Here is a 13873-nt window from a genome sequence, read left to right on the forward strand (position 1 = left end):
TAGTTTGTTTAGTAGCAGCCGCAGATGCTCTGTCGGGCTGCACCTAAAGCAGTCCTGCTAATATGCACAGAGTGATAATGTTAGCATGACGACTGCAGCCCTGAGCTTGTTTGCTACAATGCAAATGGTCAGCTCAGCACCACAGGGCATTCAGTGCTTCCTAGCCCAGGATCATGCAGTCAGTGTGATGTCCGTTTATGACCATGTGAGAACTGACCTGTGAATTCGAGTGGTCGTCATATGTGTTACATCCTGTGTGCTCAGTCTGAGCTCCATCCTGTTCCTCAACAAAACAACAAAACTGAGTATTTCAAGCAGAGAGAACACTTCTAAGGAAGGCCATCTTCTTTTGTGTGCTACATATGAGAAAGCACGGTCCCAATCTGAACCCTCTGAGTTCATGTGTTGAGTGACTATGCCGATGATCACCAGTTATTATATACATTTCATTTAGAGCTAAACATAAAACATAAAACACAGCTGAAGCTGATGAGGATTTTACAAATAGGTGAGGTATTTTCTCATAAAGCCAAACTGAAATGTTAAGAAAATCTCAACAAGGAAAAGGACACAAACATCTTTATAAAATTTCATCAAATACTTATGTCACTTAAAATTGAACAGTGTACACCTCATTATGGCAGCAGAGAAGACGGGAGAAGACAGATGTTCTTTATTTAAGAAAAAGAAATAGATATTCAACTGCTGTTGAAATATTTCACTCCGCGTGCTGAAAAGGATCGCTTTAAAAGAGCGCACTAAAGTTGTTCTGGGTTGTTCTGGCTTCTAAGGCTGATGGCTGTTTTACTAATCAGATTAATGGCATGGTTTGCCACACACAGAGTGAATGCATGGGACAATATAGAATACTTAAGGGCAGGAAACAGTGGGGACAGGGTAACTGCAGCACTGACAGGAACTACCGTTCTTTATACCCCCGGCTCGTAGTGCTCCCCGAAGCATACGCTTTTGGATTGAGCGGCAGAATTAATTTCACCCCACTATACATCACAGTGTTTTGACAAAAGCACGTGATACATATGGCAACATGCTGCAAGTACGGCTAACAGTGAGAGCGTGACCCCACAGATGGCTCCTGATTTAACCCTGTTGTCTCTTAGAGGGGGCAGATGAAAGGTGCTTCATTCACATGGAGGAATAAAGTTGTTGTCAGTCTCTTAGGCTGTTGTTGATTGACAGAGTGTAAGGTGGTGGAAAGGAGTTTCTTTTTGATTCCCTTCCAGCTTTCTTTGGCCTGCTGTGCTCTTCAGAGCACCATCCTGGCTCTAAAGTAACTCCTCGTGCAGAAAAATCGCTCTCCCTCAGTTTTTACCTTTGCCACCACAAGGTAACTTTCCTCTCAAAGCAAAAAAATAAAGCAAGCAACATTTTTCTCTGATTCCATCATATCCCCAGGGTAGCTTGAGCAGGATTACAACTTTCCTGTCTGGAACACCGACAGTACAGTAAAGGCTCGACCCTGCTGTTTAAAATTTCATGGTTATCCCTTCCTACAAAGCCTTTTCTTCATAAATTAATTCATTAATTGCATTCACCGTAAAAGTATAAGACCATGCCGCCTTCTTTGTCTATCTATTCATCACAGCACTTCATTTTTGAACCTGATCTTATGTGTGAAATGCATTTAATGCTCATCTTTGTTATAACATGTGGGAAGCAGCTGGCAAAGAAACAAGTACATGCACGTGTCTTCTGACCTCCAAAGCAGTTCCCCCGAAATGCAGGTCTGCCATCTTTGCTTCAGCATATTTGTTGCATCACTTCTATTTTTTAAAAGTCTGTGACTCCCAATACTTTGACATATTTAGACATATCAAGTCATATCAAGTCAAATCTTTTGACATATGCTGAAATGAAGAATCTAGACTTGCACAGTAGTGTTATTGTGATTTGCACCCTTGTCTACACACGCCACATACACACTGTATGGATAAAAGTACTGGGCCACACCTTTCAATCTTTGAATTCAGGTGTTTTCAATCTCACTGAATAGGTGCCTGAATAAAATCAAGCACCTAGGCATGCAGTCTTCCTTTACAAACGCTTGTGAAAGAATGGGTCGTTCTAAAGAGCTCTCTGAATTCAAGCCTGGTACTATAATGGGATGCCACCGTTGCAACAAGTCAGTTCATGACATTCCCTCCTACATATTTTCCACAATCAATTGTAAGTGGTGTTATTGTTAAGTGGAAGCATTCACAGCAACTCAAGTTACAGACTATCTAAAGTTACAGAGCGGGGTCACAAAGTGCTGAGGGCCACGGTGCGTAAAAGTCACAGTGGCTCTGCTGATTCATGAGCAGTTCCAAACCTCCTCAGGCATTAACATCAGCACAGAAACTGTGTGCTGGGAGCTTCACGGCATGGCTTTCCATGTCTGAGGGGTTCCTGTAATGTGTAGGTGACCTAGTTTGTCTATTTTGTGCAAAATGAGAATATTTTATTTATTAATGGCAGCGGAAGAGTTACTGATGATAGGAAAATGTGTAAATGTGAAGCTTCTATGGGATTTCCAGGATCCCCTTAATGTAGAGCACTAAGAATTTAGTTCCCAACCAATATGATGAAGATAAAGACACTAAAGAAATACTGCATTTCCACTGATTAGTCATTCAAATTCAAAAAAGAAGACTCATTAATACTCCAAAGGAGTGAATTTTAACTGACATCAGGCCTAATACCAGCGAGATCCTGGCCAACATAGCACTATTCTCTGCTTTACAAAAACAGGAAGAGGTTTTTAGGATGCTTGTGTTTCTGTTGACGTCATGCGTCATATGTGTGGATTTGTGGGGGTTGCACAGTTTACACTTCTGGGGCATGACACTCCTTTGGCAGTCCTGTAGAGAGTTATGGCCTGTTAGACAGATCCTGTAATCAATACACACCCCACTGTCCCAGACCCCATCATTAACATAGACACTGGACAGCCCGCTCTCAGTTTGTCTTCCCAAACCAGGAGTGCTGTTTTCTCCAGTCCAGCTGGTGCTTCTCATTGTAGGTTGCAATTGGGCCCTGTTTTGGCCTCCTACACCACATGTTTTTCTAATTGCTACCACAGACAAAAGTGTGGTGAAAATTATGCACTGCTCAGTGTCTGGACCCAAACATCTCCTTGTAAAATGCCTCTTTTGTTTATCATCGTTCATAAGCTGCTAAGAATTAAATAGAGGCGAGAGGGAGAGCGCAATTAGTCACACAAAGCTTCTTCATTAACACGCGACACTTTATTCGTGACATCACGTTGCGAGAAGTCCATCTGCTGAAGTAGATCGTTCAGCGACCCCAAGAAGAAAGCCTGAGCTTGAGTGACACTTACAGATGAACATTAACAGCGAGCACCGCTCTCCTTCAGTCACGCACCGACACACACACACACTCTCACTGAGGCCACAGCCCATAGCCAACCATATATCACGGCACCCTCCTGCTTAAAGACCATATGGAAGTTGTTGGGATTGTGATCCCTCACGAGGATGGGGTTTGTGGGTTTTTGGAGAGCACCACGTCTCACAGAGTCAGCTTTACTAGCTGCAATCCCCCCCGATCCAGATATCCTCAACAGACTGGCCCAGCATGTGACCCATTAGGGGCTGAATGTGGGAGATTGAGGGGCGTGGCAGAGGCACACAGCAGCATGGCTAAAAGTAATGTATACATTGTCATGGGTCAGATGTAGGTTAACAAATCCCCCCCTTCCACACACACACACAGATTTTGGAAAAGAAAAGCTTTTAACTACTGTACTGGAACAAACAAGCAAAGAAAAAAAAACCCACATTGTGACTGTAACTGCACATCTATGACAGAAGCACCTTAATTTAGTGAAATATTACCCTTGTAAGCTTCACCACAAAGAGAAAATATGGGATCAGTCACACAGCGTCAGGCGCACTCCCCCTATGGTTTTGATTATAAAAATAGAGATGTTTGTTTATGAGCATTTAATGAAGGCTTGCAAAGTTACAGTAACAGCAGTTTGGGTATAGACAGCAGAGTTAGCATTCGGGGAATGCATGAAATGATGGCACTCGCTCCAGCAGCCATGTGGAAATCACATGTTGCGGAGAGATTAACACTCACTTGAAATGGTTAGCATTGAAGGTCAATTGTATTAACTGCTCAATAGACCAATTCTTACTTCTTCAGTGGACAGGGAGTCCAGATGAGCGGAATTTTTTTAAGCTTGTCTCTTCGCCGTGGCCCCCCGCAATCCTGAACACTTGACCTATTTCATGAGATCTGTCAGGTTCTGTGGTGACTCCTAAAAAGAGCCTCCTGCTGTCATCACATGAGGTTTACCCCACTACATGTTGAGTCACAAGATTTTTACTCATGCCTGCGATGCTCTGAATGACTTTCAGAATCTCGAGCCTCTTCGCAAACATTGCGTCCGCATGCATGTGGACGGAGATTGCTCAAATTTCACTTTCATTCTTATTTTCCAACTTCCTGCCTCTGAGATTCAGGGTTTGTAGTCGAGCCCTTTATCATATTGTACTAAATTCTAATCTCCAGAGCAGCTTTCAGCCTCTAAATCTCATAATGGTGCATAATGCTCTCAGCCTGTAGCGGGTCCTTCCCGAGATTATTGTGATTAGGCTTTCAATACCAATATTATTTTCAGAAATGTCAGGTTACCTCTTGCTTGCTCTTCTGACCTGTGTAAAGCGAGGAGATTTTTCTACAAGTTTGTATTGTGTCAGATATGGTTTCAGGTCACCCTTTGCAGAATGAAAGGACTGTAAAGATTTAATGGGTTGTGTTACTTTGAATCAGAGAGAAGGGAAGGCAAATCTCTGGTGGACTGTAATGCGCTGGAAACGAGCGCTGAGCTGGAAACGAGAGACCAGAGGAAGAGGCACAAGAATCTGTCTGACTTACGTGCACATGCAAACCTGAAGTTATGAGGTAACTGTAACCCAATAAAGAAACTATAAACAGTAAAACCCCTGGCATTGCTTATATATTAGTGAGGAGTTATTATGCAAACAAGAACTTTCCCAAATGAAGCAATTTAAAGGAAAGTGTTTCTTCACTGCATGAGTGAATTTTGGATGGAGATTTGCTTTAACCGTAGCTGTCAAGCACTTCCTTGAAGATGCCACTTGGACATTAAAGACTAAAGATTTTTTCCTTCATTTCTCATGTGTGTGGATCAGCGTGTTTGCGCTCATCGATCAAAGCTTTCGATACCCGTCCAGCAGCCCTCCTCTTTTCAGATGACTGGATGTGGACGCAAACTCCAAAAACTTGGCCCGTCTGCCTCACTCATAATTAAGGCTGAAGCGGCAAATGCCAGGAATGTTTGCCATTTCTCCTCTTTTATTTCCAATGGATTCTCATTTTATTATTACTCTCGCAAAGTAATAATTGCTGCGCATATTTGTGAAATGGATGGAATGCGAGGCAATTAGTTTTAATGATGTGCAAGACAAATCTGGAAGGCAGCAATTACTGTGACAATGTGCTCAACAGCCCAGAGGCAGGGCACAGAGACAACACAGATACCCACGGTATACGGCGTCACGGCCTATGTGAGGTTCGTATGGGGCATATGTCAGGTCCAGAGTCACTGACTTGCCTGTGCTGCTGTCAGCACAGGCAGCATTTGTTTGTCTGGTGTCAATTATGCGCCTCGCAGCTGAAATCGGGTCACGCGATTGAACATATCTCATCGTAAGCCAGCCGTGAATCGGTTATTTTTCCCTCCGTGCACTTTGGTCATTTTGTTTCTAAAAGCTTATTTGAAGAATACAGTTTGATTATACCTAGTTTGTCCCTCCAGCACAATGTCCCGGGAATCTGTGGCCTAGTTGATCCACTGCTTCATCCACAAACTTGAGGTTAAGCAGACTCCGGACAAGACGGTGGCATCCAGCCAGCCCGTGCTTTAGTTAGATGATGTATTTTGATTCTTGCCAAGTAGAGCTCAGACAATCCCTGTTTTATCCCATGATGGAAAATTCGGATCACATACCAAGTCATACAAATCTACAACCACATTTCTTCCCATGTGTACACTTCATCAAATGGGGTGTACATTTTCCTCAGAGTAATTAAAAAGAAATGAATTAGGTGGTCTAAATAAAATGTGCTCCACCATGAAACTGAAAAGAGCGGTGAATGTCTGATATTTAATCCGCAATTTGTTAGGATTTCTGATCATACCACAGCCTGACGATGCATAATGTAGTGGTTTTCAATTAACTATTCAAGGGCTTTAATGTGAAAACCAAAATATAGAGCTACAAACTCAGATTTGGCACTCATATCTTATCTTTGAAAGTAAATGTGTGATGCCACAGTTGTTACACAGCGCTGTCATGTTTCCTCCTGTCAGTTTGATCTCCTGTCATCAGAAACAGCATCCTCTTGGTCCTCTTGTGCTTTCGCTCAAGACTAAAAGGAAACATAAAATGTCCAAAGTCATACCAGTATTGCAATAACAGGAAGTGTGCAGCAGGTAGAGCGCCGTTCGCACCCAGTGGGGTCCATCTGACTGCCAGCGCTCCTCACTGCCAAGAGCTGTGGCTGCGTTCCTGCCTGTGATTTGTCAGTGTCCACTCCAGCATCTGTGTCAATAGCATTCCATAGCCATGTTGACAGAGCGCCGCTGTTTGCTTTAGCCACTACAGACCAGTGGCTCGATTTAGTGTTTGAGGATAATGCCATGAATCCTCGAGGGCCGTCAACTGCATACATTCGTATCCAGAGATTGAGAGCTTATTATCTGTAAATTAGAGCTGCTCGATATTGATATATATATGGTATATATGGTATCAACATAAATATCCTGTGGTACAGTCAATATGAAAACTTTGTGGAGCAATTCGAAAACGAATTTTGACATCACCACATAAGTTTGAGCAGCCGTGCCTCCACTGAGCGCTGTCTGTAGCACATGTAGCAGAGTATGCAAATCATTGTGGTAGCATCTTTACGGCAAGTTGCTAAGGAGTCCATGAAATACACTTCTGGAAAGCTAATAAACAGGGCTGCACGATTTTGCATAAATCACAATTCTCTCACGATTTTCTTTTCCAATATAAATATTTCTTGCACTTATTAACTGCACATCAACTTCGTAACAGTTGAGACTGAACATAAAAACAATAAATAAACATAAAAACAATAAATGTCTCACATTTTGTGGTTGCTAAAAAATGTTGTACTGCTTGTAATTCCGTCTCCACCGTTGCTCGACACTGCGTGAATAGAGCAGGTAGTGCAACATTTTTAAAATAGTTGCAGGACGGCATTGTGTAGCGTTTGTCTAGGGCAGGGGTCCCCAATCTCAGTCCACGAGGGCCGGTGCCCCTGCAGGTTTTAGATGTGTCCTTGATCCATCACAGCTGATTTAAATGGATAAATTACCTTCTCAACATGTCTTGAAGTTCTCCAGAGGCCTGGTAATGAGCTAATCATGTGATTCAGGTGTGTTGACCCAGGGTGAGATCTAAAACCTGCAGGGACACCGGCCCTCGTGGACTGAGATTGGGGACCCTTGGTCTAGGGTGTTGATCATTTTCCTAAATCCCTCGTTTTGAACAGTGTTGATGGGAGCCATATCTTTGGTCAGGTGATAAGTGATAGCCTCCGTAATTTCTTTGTGCCTGCGGGAGTTTGACGGGTATGGGGAAGCGCTGTATAAGGTTCCCGTTATTGATGTTTGGGTGGTTGACCGGGACGGATTTTCTCCTGTTACTTTCTTGGCCTTTACAGCTTCGTCATCTCTCACGTGCTCTCCGTTGTTTTTTCCCTGCCAGCTGACTTCTGTATCACGTGGTATAAGCCTTCGCCTTTGTCATTTGTTGAGCAGGAAGAGTGAGCGCTTGTTTTCATGCAGCTTATGTCCCGGAACAAAATGCGGTACAATTGTACCGTGGCTCAGGGGGTTGGGAAGCGCATCTGTAACCGGAAGGTCGCCGGTTTGATCCCTGGGCTCTCTGTCCTGGTCGTTGTGTCCTTGGGCAAGACACTTTACCCTACTGCCTACTGGTGTCGGCCAGAGGGGACGATGGCGCGATATGGCAGCCTCGCTTCTGTCAGTCTGCCCCAGGGCAGCTGTGGCTACAACTGTAGCCTGCCTCCACCAGTGTGTGAATGTGAGAGTGAATGAATAGTGTCATTGTAAAGCGCTTTGGGTGCCTTGAAAAGCGCTATATAAATCCAATCCATCTTTTCTTTTTTTTCTTTTTTTTTAAAATCGTTGTCATTTCGAATTGAGATCGCACATAAGTATGAATCGAGATCGCGATTTTCTAACGATTAATTGTGCCCTACTAATAAGCAGTTATTGCATATTTGTTTGTGTTTAATACACCATATGTGCAATAGACAGGACTGAGTCTTGTTCAGGGTAATTTGGCATTTTTCAACTAAAGAAATGGGAGCAAAGACTGGCATGTCTTGGCACAGTGTGCAGTGTGTCCTTAAAAAAGTCTGAGGAAACTGGGCAAGTGACAAAACAGGAAGTATTTGGCCTAAAAGAACAGTATATCTGAAAGTCATTTCCTTAAGAAAGAGAACAAAAAAACCAGCAAAGACCTGATATAGGACTTGGTCCTTCAGCTGATCCATCGACTGTTCATAGAAGCCTCCTGAGAAATGGTGTCAGTGGAAGGGTGGCTGTCAAAATGCTGTCTTAAGGAAGGGAATGTCTCCAGCCATTGGTAAAACATGGTGGAGGCTGTGTCTTGGAGCTTCTGATGGGCAACAGCTTCAGTTTTCAGCTTGACGATGATCCCAAACACAGTACCAATACTGTAAAAGTATACCTGGATAGAAAAACATGGACTGGCCTTCCCAGAACCTGGACCTCAACATTACTGAAGCAATGTGCGATTGTCTTGACAGACAATGAAACAAAATGCAGCCAACACCGAAAGGAGACCTTTAAATGTCCTTCATGAAGCCTGGAGCACTATTCCTGAAGACTATTTAAACAAGCAAGAATGCTTGGATAAGAGAGTTTAGGCTGTCATAAGGTGATCATACCAAACATTGACTTTCGAGCTTGTTAGAATTGTGCAGACTCTGTTCTTCCATTTATGTCTGCATGTTTCTAAAAATCTCTGAACCCTTTTTGCATTTTTGTAGGAAAATATGAAGAAAAGAGGGATAGCTTGAGACCTGCACAGTACTGTATGCATGTATGTCAAGAACATTGCCTGATAAAACTGTAATATTCAAATATTAATACATCAAAAAAATTTAATTGCTGAAAATTGGTTTCAAGTTTCACTCCAAAATATCAGTATAATATTATTATCAGTCAGAATTTCCTGTAAGTTGCGTGCCACAGTGTTTTTCAGTATTTGAAGTGTCTGGAGGATATGGGTGGGCTTGTAGAGTCACATAGATTATTTTTCCATGACCATGAAATAACCTCAGTACTTTGTATTTTCAGACTATTGATAAATATTATGCACACATTCATCTCTTAAGTACCGTAAGCCCCATCAGATTTAGTTTGTTTTTCAGCTTTACAAGACATTTCTTTGATGAAGTGTCAGATATTTGCAGTTGGCCTTCTGTACAGTTTTTCCTATTTGCTTATTTTTTATGATTGCTTTCTTTTATTACCTTTTTGAACTGGCTGTGCTATAGTGAACGCACATACTGGACTCTAGATCAGAGACAAAAGGTCTTTTTAGGAAAGCTCTGTATATAGAAATACCAGCTTCACTGGAAAGAGCCATGAACTTGTCTTAAAGGCTTTACCTCAGAGTGAAATTGGGTAAGGATTTAATGTAAGTGATTATATACATTTAGACTAAACAGGTCAGTTTAAAACACAAGAGAAATTGTACTTGACAGCCCCTACAGGCTCTTAGGTCGGGGCTCTGCTGAAGGAATAGGAGCAACTTGGTTAAAAAGTGAAACTAATGGCCCCTCGATTAAATCAATTTAAAGTGGACCCTTGTGTTCAGGCAAAGCCTTTTCTGTTTCTGCCCTTTCGTACACAGGGGGTACATGCCTTGACTTGACCTGCTGATAACTTGATCTCCATCTGTGGTCTCTCTTCAGCTGACTGTCAGCCCCCCTGCCAAAACCGTGGCTCATGCAGCCGGCCACATACTTGCGTGTGTCGCTCAGGCTTCCAGGGCGCCCGCTGTGAAGAGGTGGCTCCAGAACAGGTGTACATCCGTGATAGAGGTGCCCTGAGGCGTGTTCAACCTGGCACCAACCCCTTCCAGAAAGACCAATCACAGAAAAGGCCCTCAGAAAGAGACGCCATTGATACCACAAAGGCCAAGACCACACGACCTTCGACTACAAGACAGCCAGCCCACACTGCGTAAGTGATTACCTAACTCTTCTTATTTTAGGCAGAAATAGCCCATAGCTTTGCCAGTGCTCAGAAGACTAAAGCCTTCTCTCAGCTAGAAACTGAGGCCTGCCACACTGGAAAGGTTATGACATACAGCAGGTACTACTCGTGGTTTGCAAGCTGTCAGCTAACAAACTAGCAATAACTTATTATTTCATTCATTAGATTTACTGAAAAGTGCAAGAAAGTGTAGAAGGTTCAATATCAGTTTTTTAAAAAAAGCTGAAAATGAGAAAAGCTAAAAAATGTGAATTCATAACTGGCCACTGGAGAGTTGTGAATGAGCTCTGACTAACTCTCATGTTACAGGGAATTTAAAAGCATTTTAGCAGCCTGGCACAAAAAATGTTTTTGTCACTTTAGTTTATTTCCCTTCAGGACAGCGATTCATGGGACACGGTGATGCAGTGGCTAGTAGGTTGGTTATCCCCCCCCCCAAAACAAACGATATTCAGATTATTAAGATACTCCTGCAGCAGTATTGATGCAAACAGTGCCATCTTTGCATCTTCTACCTTACTCACAACTTCACATCACTGCTACGGACAGACGAACACAAAGCTCCTCTGCTCACGAAAAGCTAAAGTAGTTAATGTTTATAACACTGAACACTTTATGAAGGTTTTCAGAGGTCAGTAAAGATACCGTTTCAACAACACCGAAACTATTAAACCGTTATCTTTAGTGTTAACATGTTACTATTAGCAATGACCAGATTAGCCATCTGTTGTCATTCGTGTAGCAGCTAGCAGACTGTAGTTAGATAAAAGACGAATAGTTATTTCAGGCTGAACGGGACACAGATGGAATATTGAGACGTGACAGAGCAGATTATGGACACAGAGAACCGGGCAGGTTGCTGACTGTGCAGAGCAGCAGACGAACCGTAGCTGAACTGAGCAGAGAGCTGAGAGTGTGAAAAACTAATCTGAGCAAATAAAGAGTAAGATTTCAACCTGCTTTTTTTTTATTTCATCATCAGATTTTTCCTTTCACTTCACTGTTGAATGCATGTGAATATACAGCTCTTGTGGTTTTGAGATATTTATTTCAGCTACAATTGCTCTCATACAGATTGCAATAAATCAAGCCAGATGACTGGGTTCATATGTTAAATCCTTAATGCACACTAAGTAGAACTAATATCTAATAAAGCAAGTACGAATTTTCTGACTTGCTTTGAAAAGTATTAAGTTAAATCTGTAAAAGGTAGGAAAACCTAACATGGTGCGTGGTACAAAAGTATTAAAATAGTACAAGGAGATTCTTTTCTTTCTTTAAGCTTTGACCAGTTCTGCTTGTTCTTGGATTTATTGGAATAACTTTGCGACTATAATGTATCCAGCTAATAATTGCTCAGATGAAGGCCTCTTTCACAGTGCATTCAGCAAATTCTCCAAAGACTGCTAATCAGACAGGCTTAATAGTTTCTTGGCTTGGATGACTGACTGTTTTAGTTCCAATCTTGTTGGAAAATACTTTTTGGTTTGATTAATCACTTTACCATGACTAGAGCCATATTTTTGGTCAATGATGTTGAAATGGAGTAATTGTTTCCGGGAATATTTTGATGGATTTTTATTGCTTACAGCTTCAGACCTATCTTGTCAATTTGTGCTCTACTTTGGACTCGGGCCCAGTGCTTTTCTAATCCGCTCAAAGTCAGTTTAAGTGCCATAATTCGTTTGGGCACTGAGGTCATCATTTCCTTTTTTGGACAATTTGTCATTTGGGTAATTTCTCTCCACCAACCCACTGAAAAATTCTCAATTATGTCTGACATTTATGGCGCTCCTCTTGCTAATTGCCAGGGTCTTGTGTCTTTTTGAGCTTTTTCGCTAGTATTATGGAATTATGCTGGATGAACTATGCACGTGTTTGTGGTAGCACAATAAAACTTAACGAAATGTTTTGGCAGATGGTTCATAAAAGAGTTTTTTTCCCTATCCTCCTTCCTAAAACAATTATCTTGAAGTCATAGTAAATCTTTTAATCAATACAAGACTTCTGAAGATTGCACAGTTGCTATGCATATGTTTGCTTTGTTCTTGACTCACAGGACATATTTGCGTCCTGACTCACTGATCTGGGATAAATAGTGAGACTCGGCTGCAGGTTCAACATTGTTTCGAAGCCAACAGTGTTTCTGAATCATGAATACCCCAGCTATGACTTTTTCACTGTCGTGTTTCTCCCGAAGCTGACTAACTGCTTGTAAGAAGTGCTATTAAGTTTCCAAATTTCCAAGCATTAGTTGTTGTGACCAACATATTTCTCTGTCATTTTCTGAACAGAATAAATGCTTTGGCCAACATTGTAAAATGTCTTCATTTAAACATTAATCAAATAGTTATTTGAATACTTGACTCTGAACACTTCCAGAAAGCTATTTGAGTGCTTGTATGATTCACATTTAAAGCTTAGCCCTTGTGAACTGTTGCAGATTTTCTGCATTGTCAGCCTAGAATGATCTTTAAGGGGTGGAACAGTGCTCCCTCTGGAGAAGTGGTGGATGCAAGTCTCGGTTTCATATATCAGGCTGAGGTTCCACTGTTTTCAAAGCCAGGAAAGCGTGAGCAACGTGAGGTCACAGAGAGTGAGAGTAAGCTAGAAAGACTGGTGCCAAGGCTCAATGAAAGAGTAAGAAGACTGGAGTGGGGAGGACAGATGCTCAGGCTGAGATAGATCATGCTGGCCTTGCCCTCATATAGTGAGATAGCAGCTTCCCAGTGCATGCAGCATCCAGCCAGTCTCCTGTAATTATTCTACTACAGAAGGTGTGAGGTACTATATATGTCTTACTTGGAGCAGGGTTGGCTTGTTATGTCAGCAGCACCCTGTTACTAACCCTGCCTGTCAAGTGGCGCCAAGAGTAAGAAATAGTGTAGAAAAGGAATGAGTCAAACAAGGAGGGAAAGAACAAAAACAATGATAACAAGAGAAAAAGTCAACAAGGTAACATGAAGTTCCAGGATATACTGTAGTTGGATCTGTTGTAATTCTTCTGTCCAGACACGTTGCTTGGCCTCTTCACTGTCCAGTCAATACTCAGCTTTGAAGCCCAACTGCGCAAATGTCAGGAGGCGGCAGACAGGGAAAGTGTAGTGTCTGCGGCTGAGGTTTGTCAACATCTCTGAGAATCTGATACTTTCCTCAGTTTTCGGCAGGCCAGCAAAACGTCTGCGTCTGGACTCAGGCTTTTTTTTGATTTGCACTGAGTAACCGAAATTCATATTGTGGTTTGGTAAGTTTGTTACAGAGCTTTTTACTTAACTATTTACTCAGTAACCAAATAGAGAATGTTGCAACATCATCTTTCAAATTGCCATTGCATGAAAGAAATTAGGATGTCAACACTTGAGAAAAAAAAAAAATTTCCTTGGTTTTCCATTTATGTTTTTAATTGCGTTATATAATAAATAAGAAAATATGAAATTACTTAGGCCTCAGACACACAGGCCTAGAGTGTAGCTGATGAACTCCTGCCAACTTCATGTCTAGGGAAAAAAAATGCAT

General features: G+C 42.0%; 1 protein-coding gene across 5 annotated transcripts in view; it reads left to right on the forward strand.

The window, feature by feature from the left end:
* Window positions 1–13873, forward strand: part of LOC146496525 (latent-transforming growth factor beta-binding protein 2-like) — a 90783-nt gene that overhangs the window by 6614 nt on the left and 70296 nt on the right. For all 5 annotated transcript variants that reach the window (XM_085142511.1, XM_085142509.1, XM_085142507.1 and 2 more), the window contains exon 3: window positions 10054–10324. In XM_085142511.1, coding sequence (XP_084998637.1) covers window positions 10054–10324 — 271 coding nt within the window. The remainder of the gene's footprint in view (window positions 1–10053; window positions 10325–13873) is intronic.

The sequence above is a fragment of the Neolamprologus multifasciatus genome, chromosome 19, assembly GCF_963576455.1.
Source record: "Neolamprologus multifasciatus chromosome 19, fNeoMul1.2, whole genome shotgun sequence".
Classification (NCBI taxonomy): Eukaryota; Metazoa; Chordata; class Actinopteri; order Cichliformes; family Cichlidae; genus Neolamprologus; species Neolamprologus multifasciatus.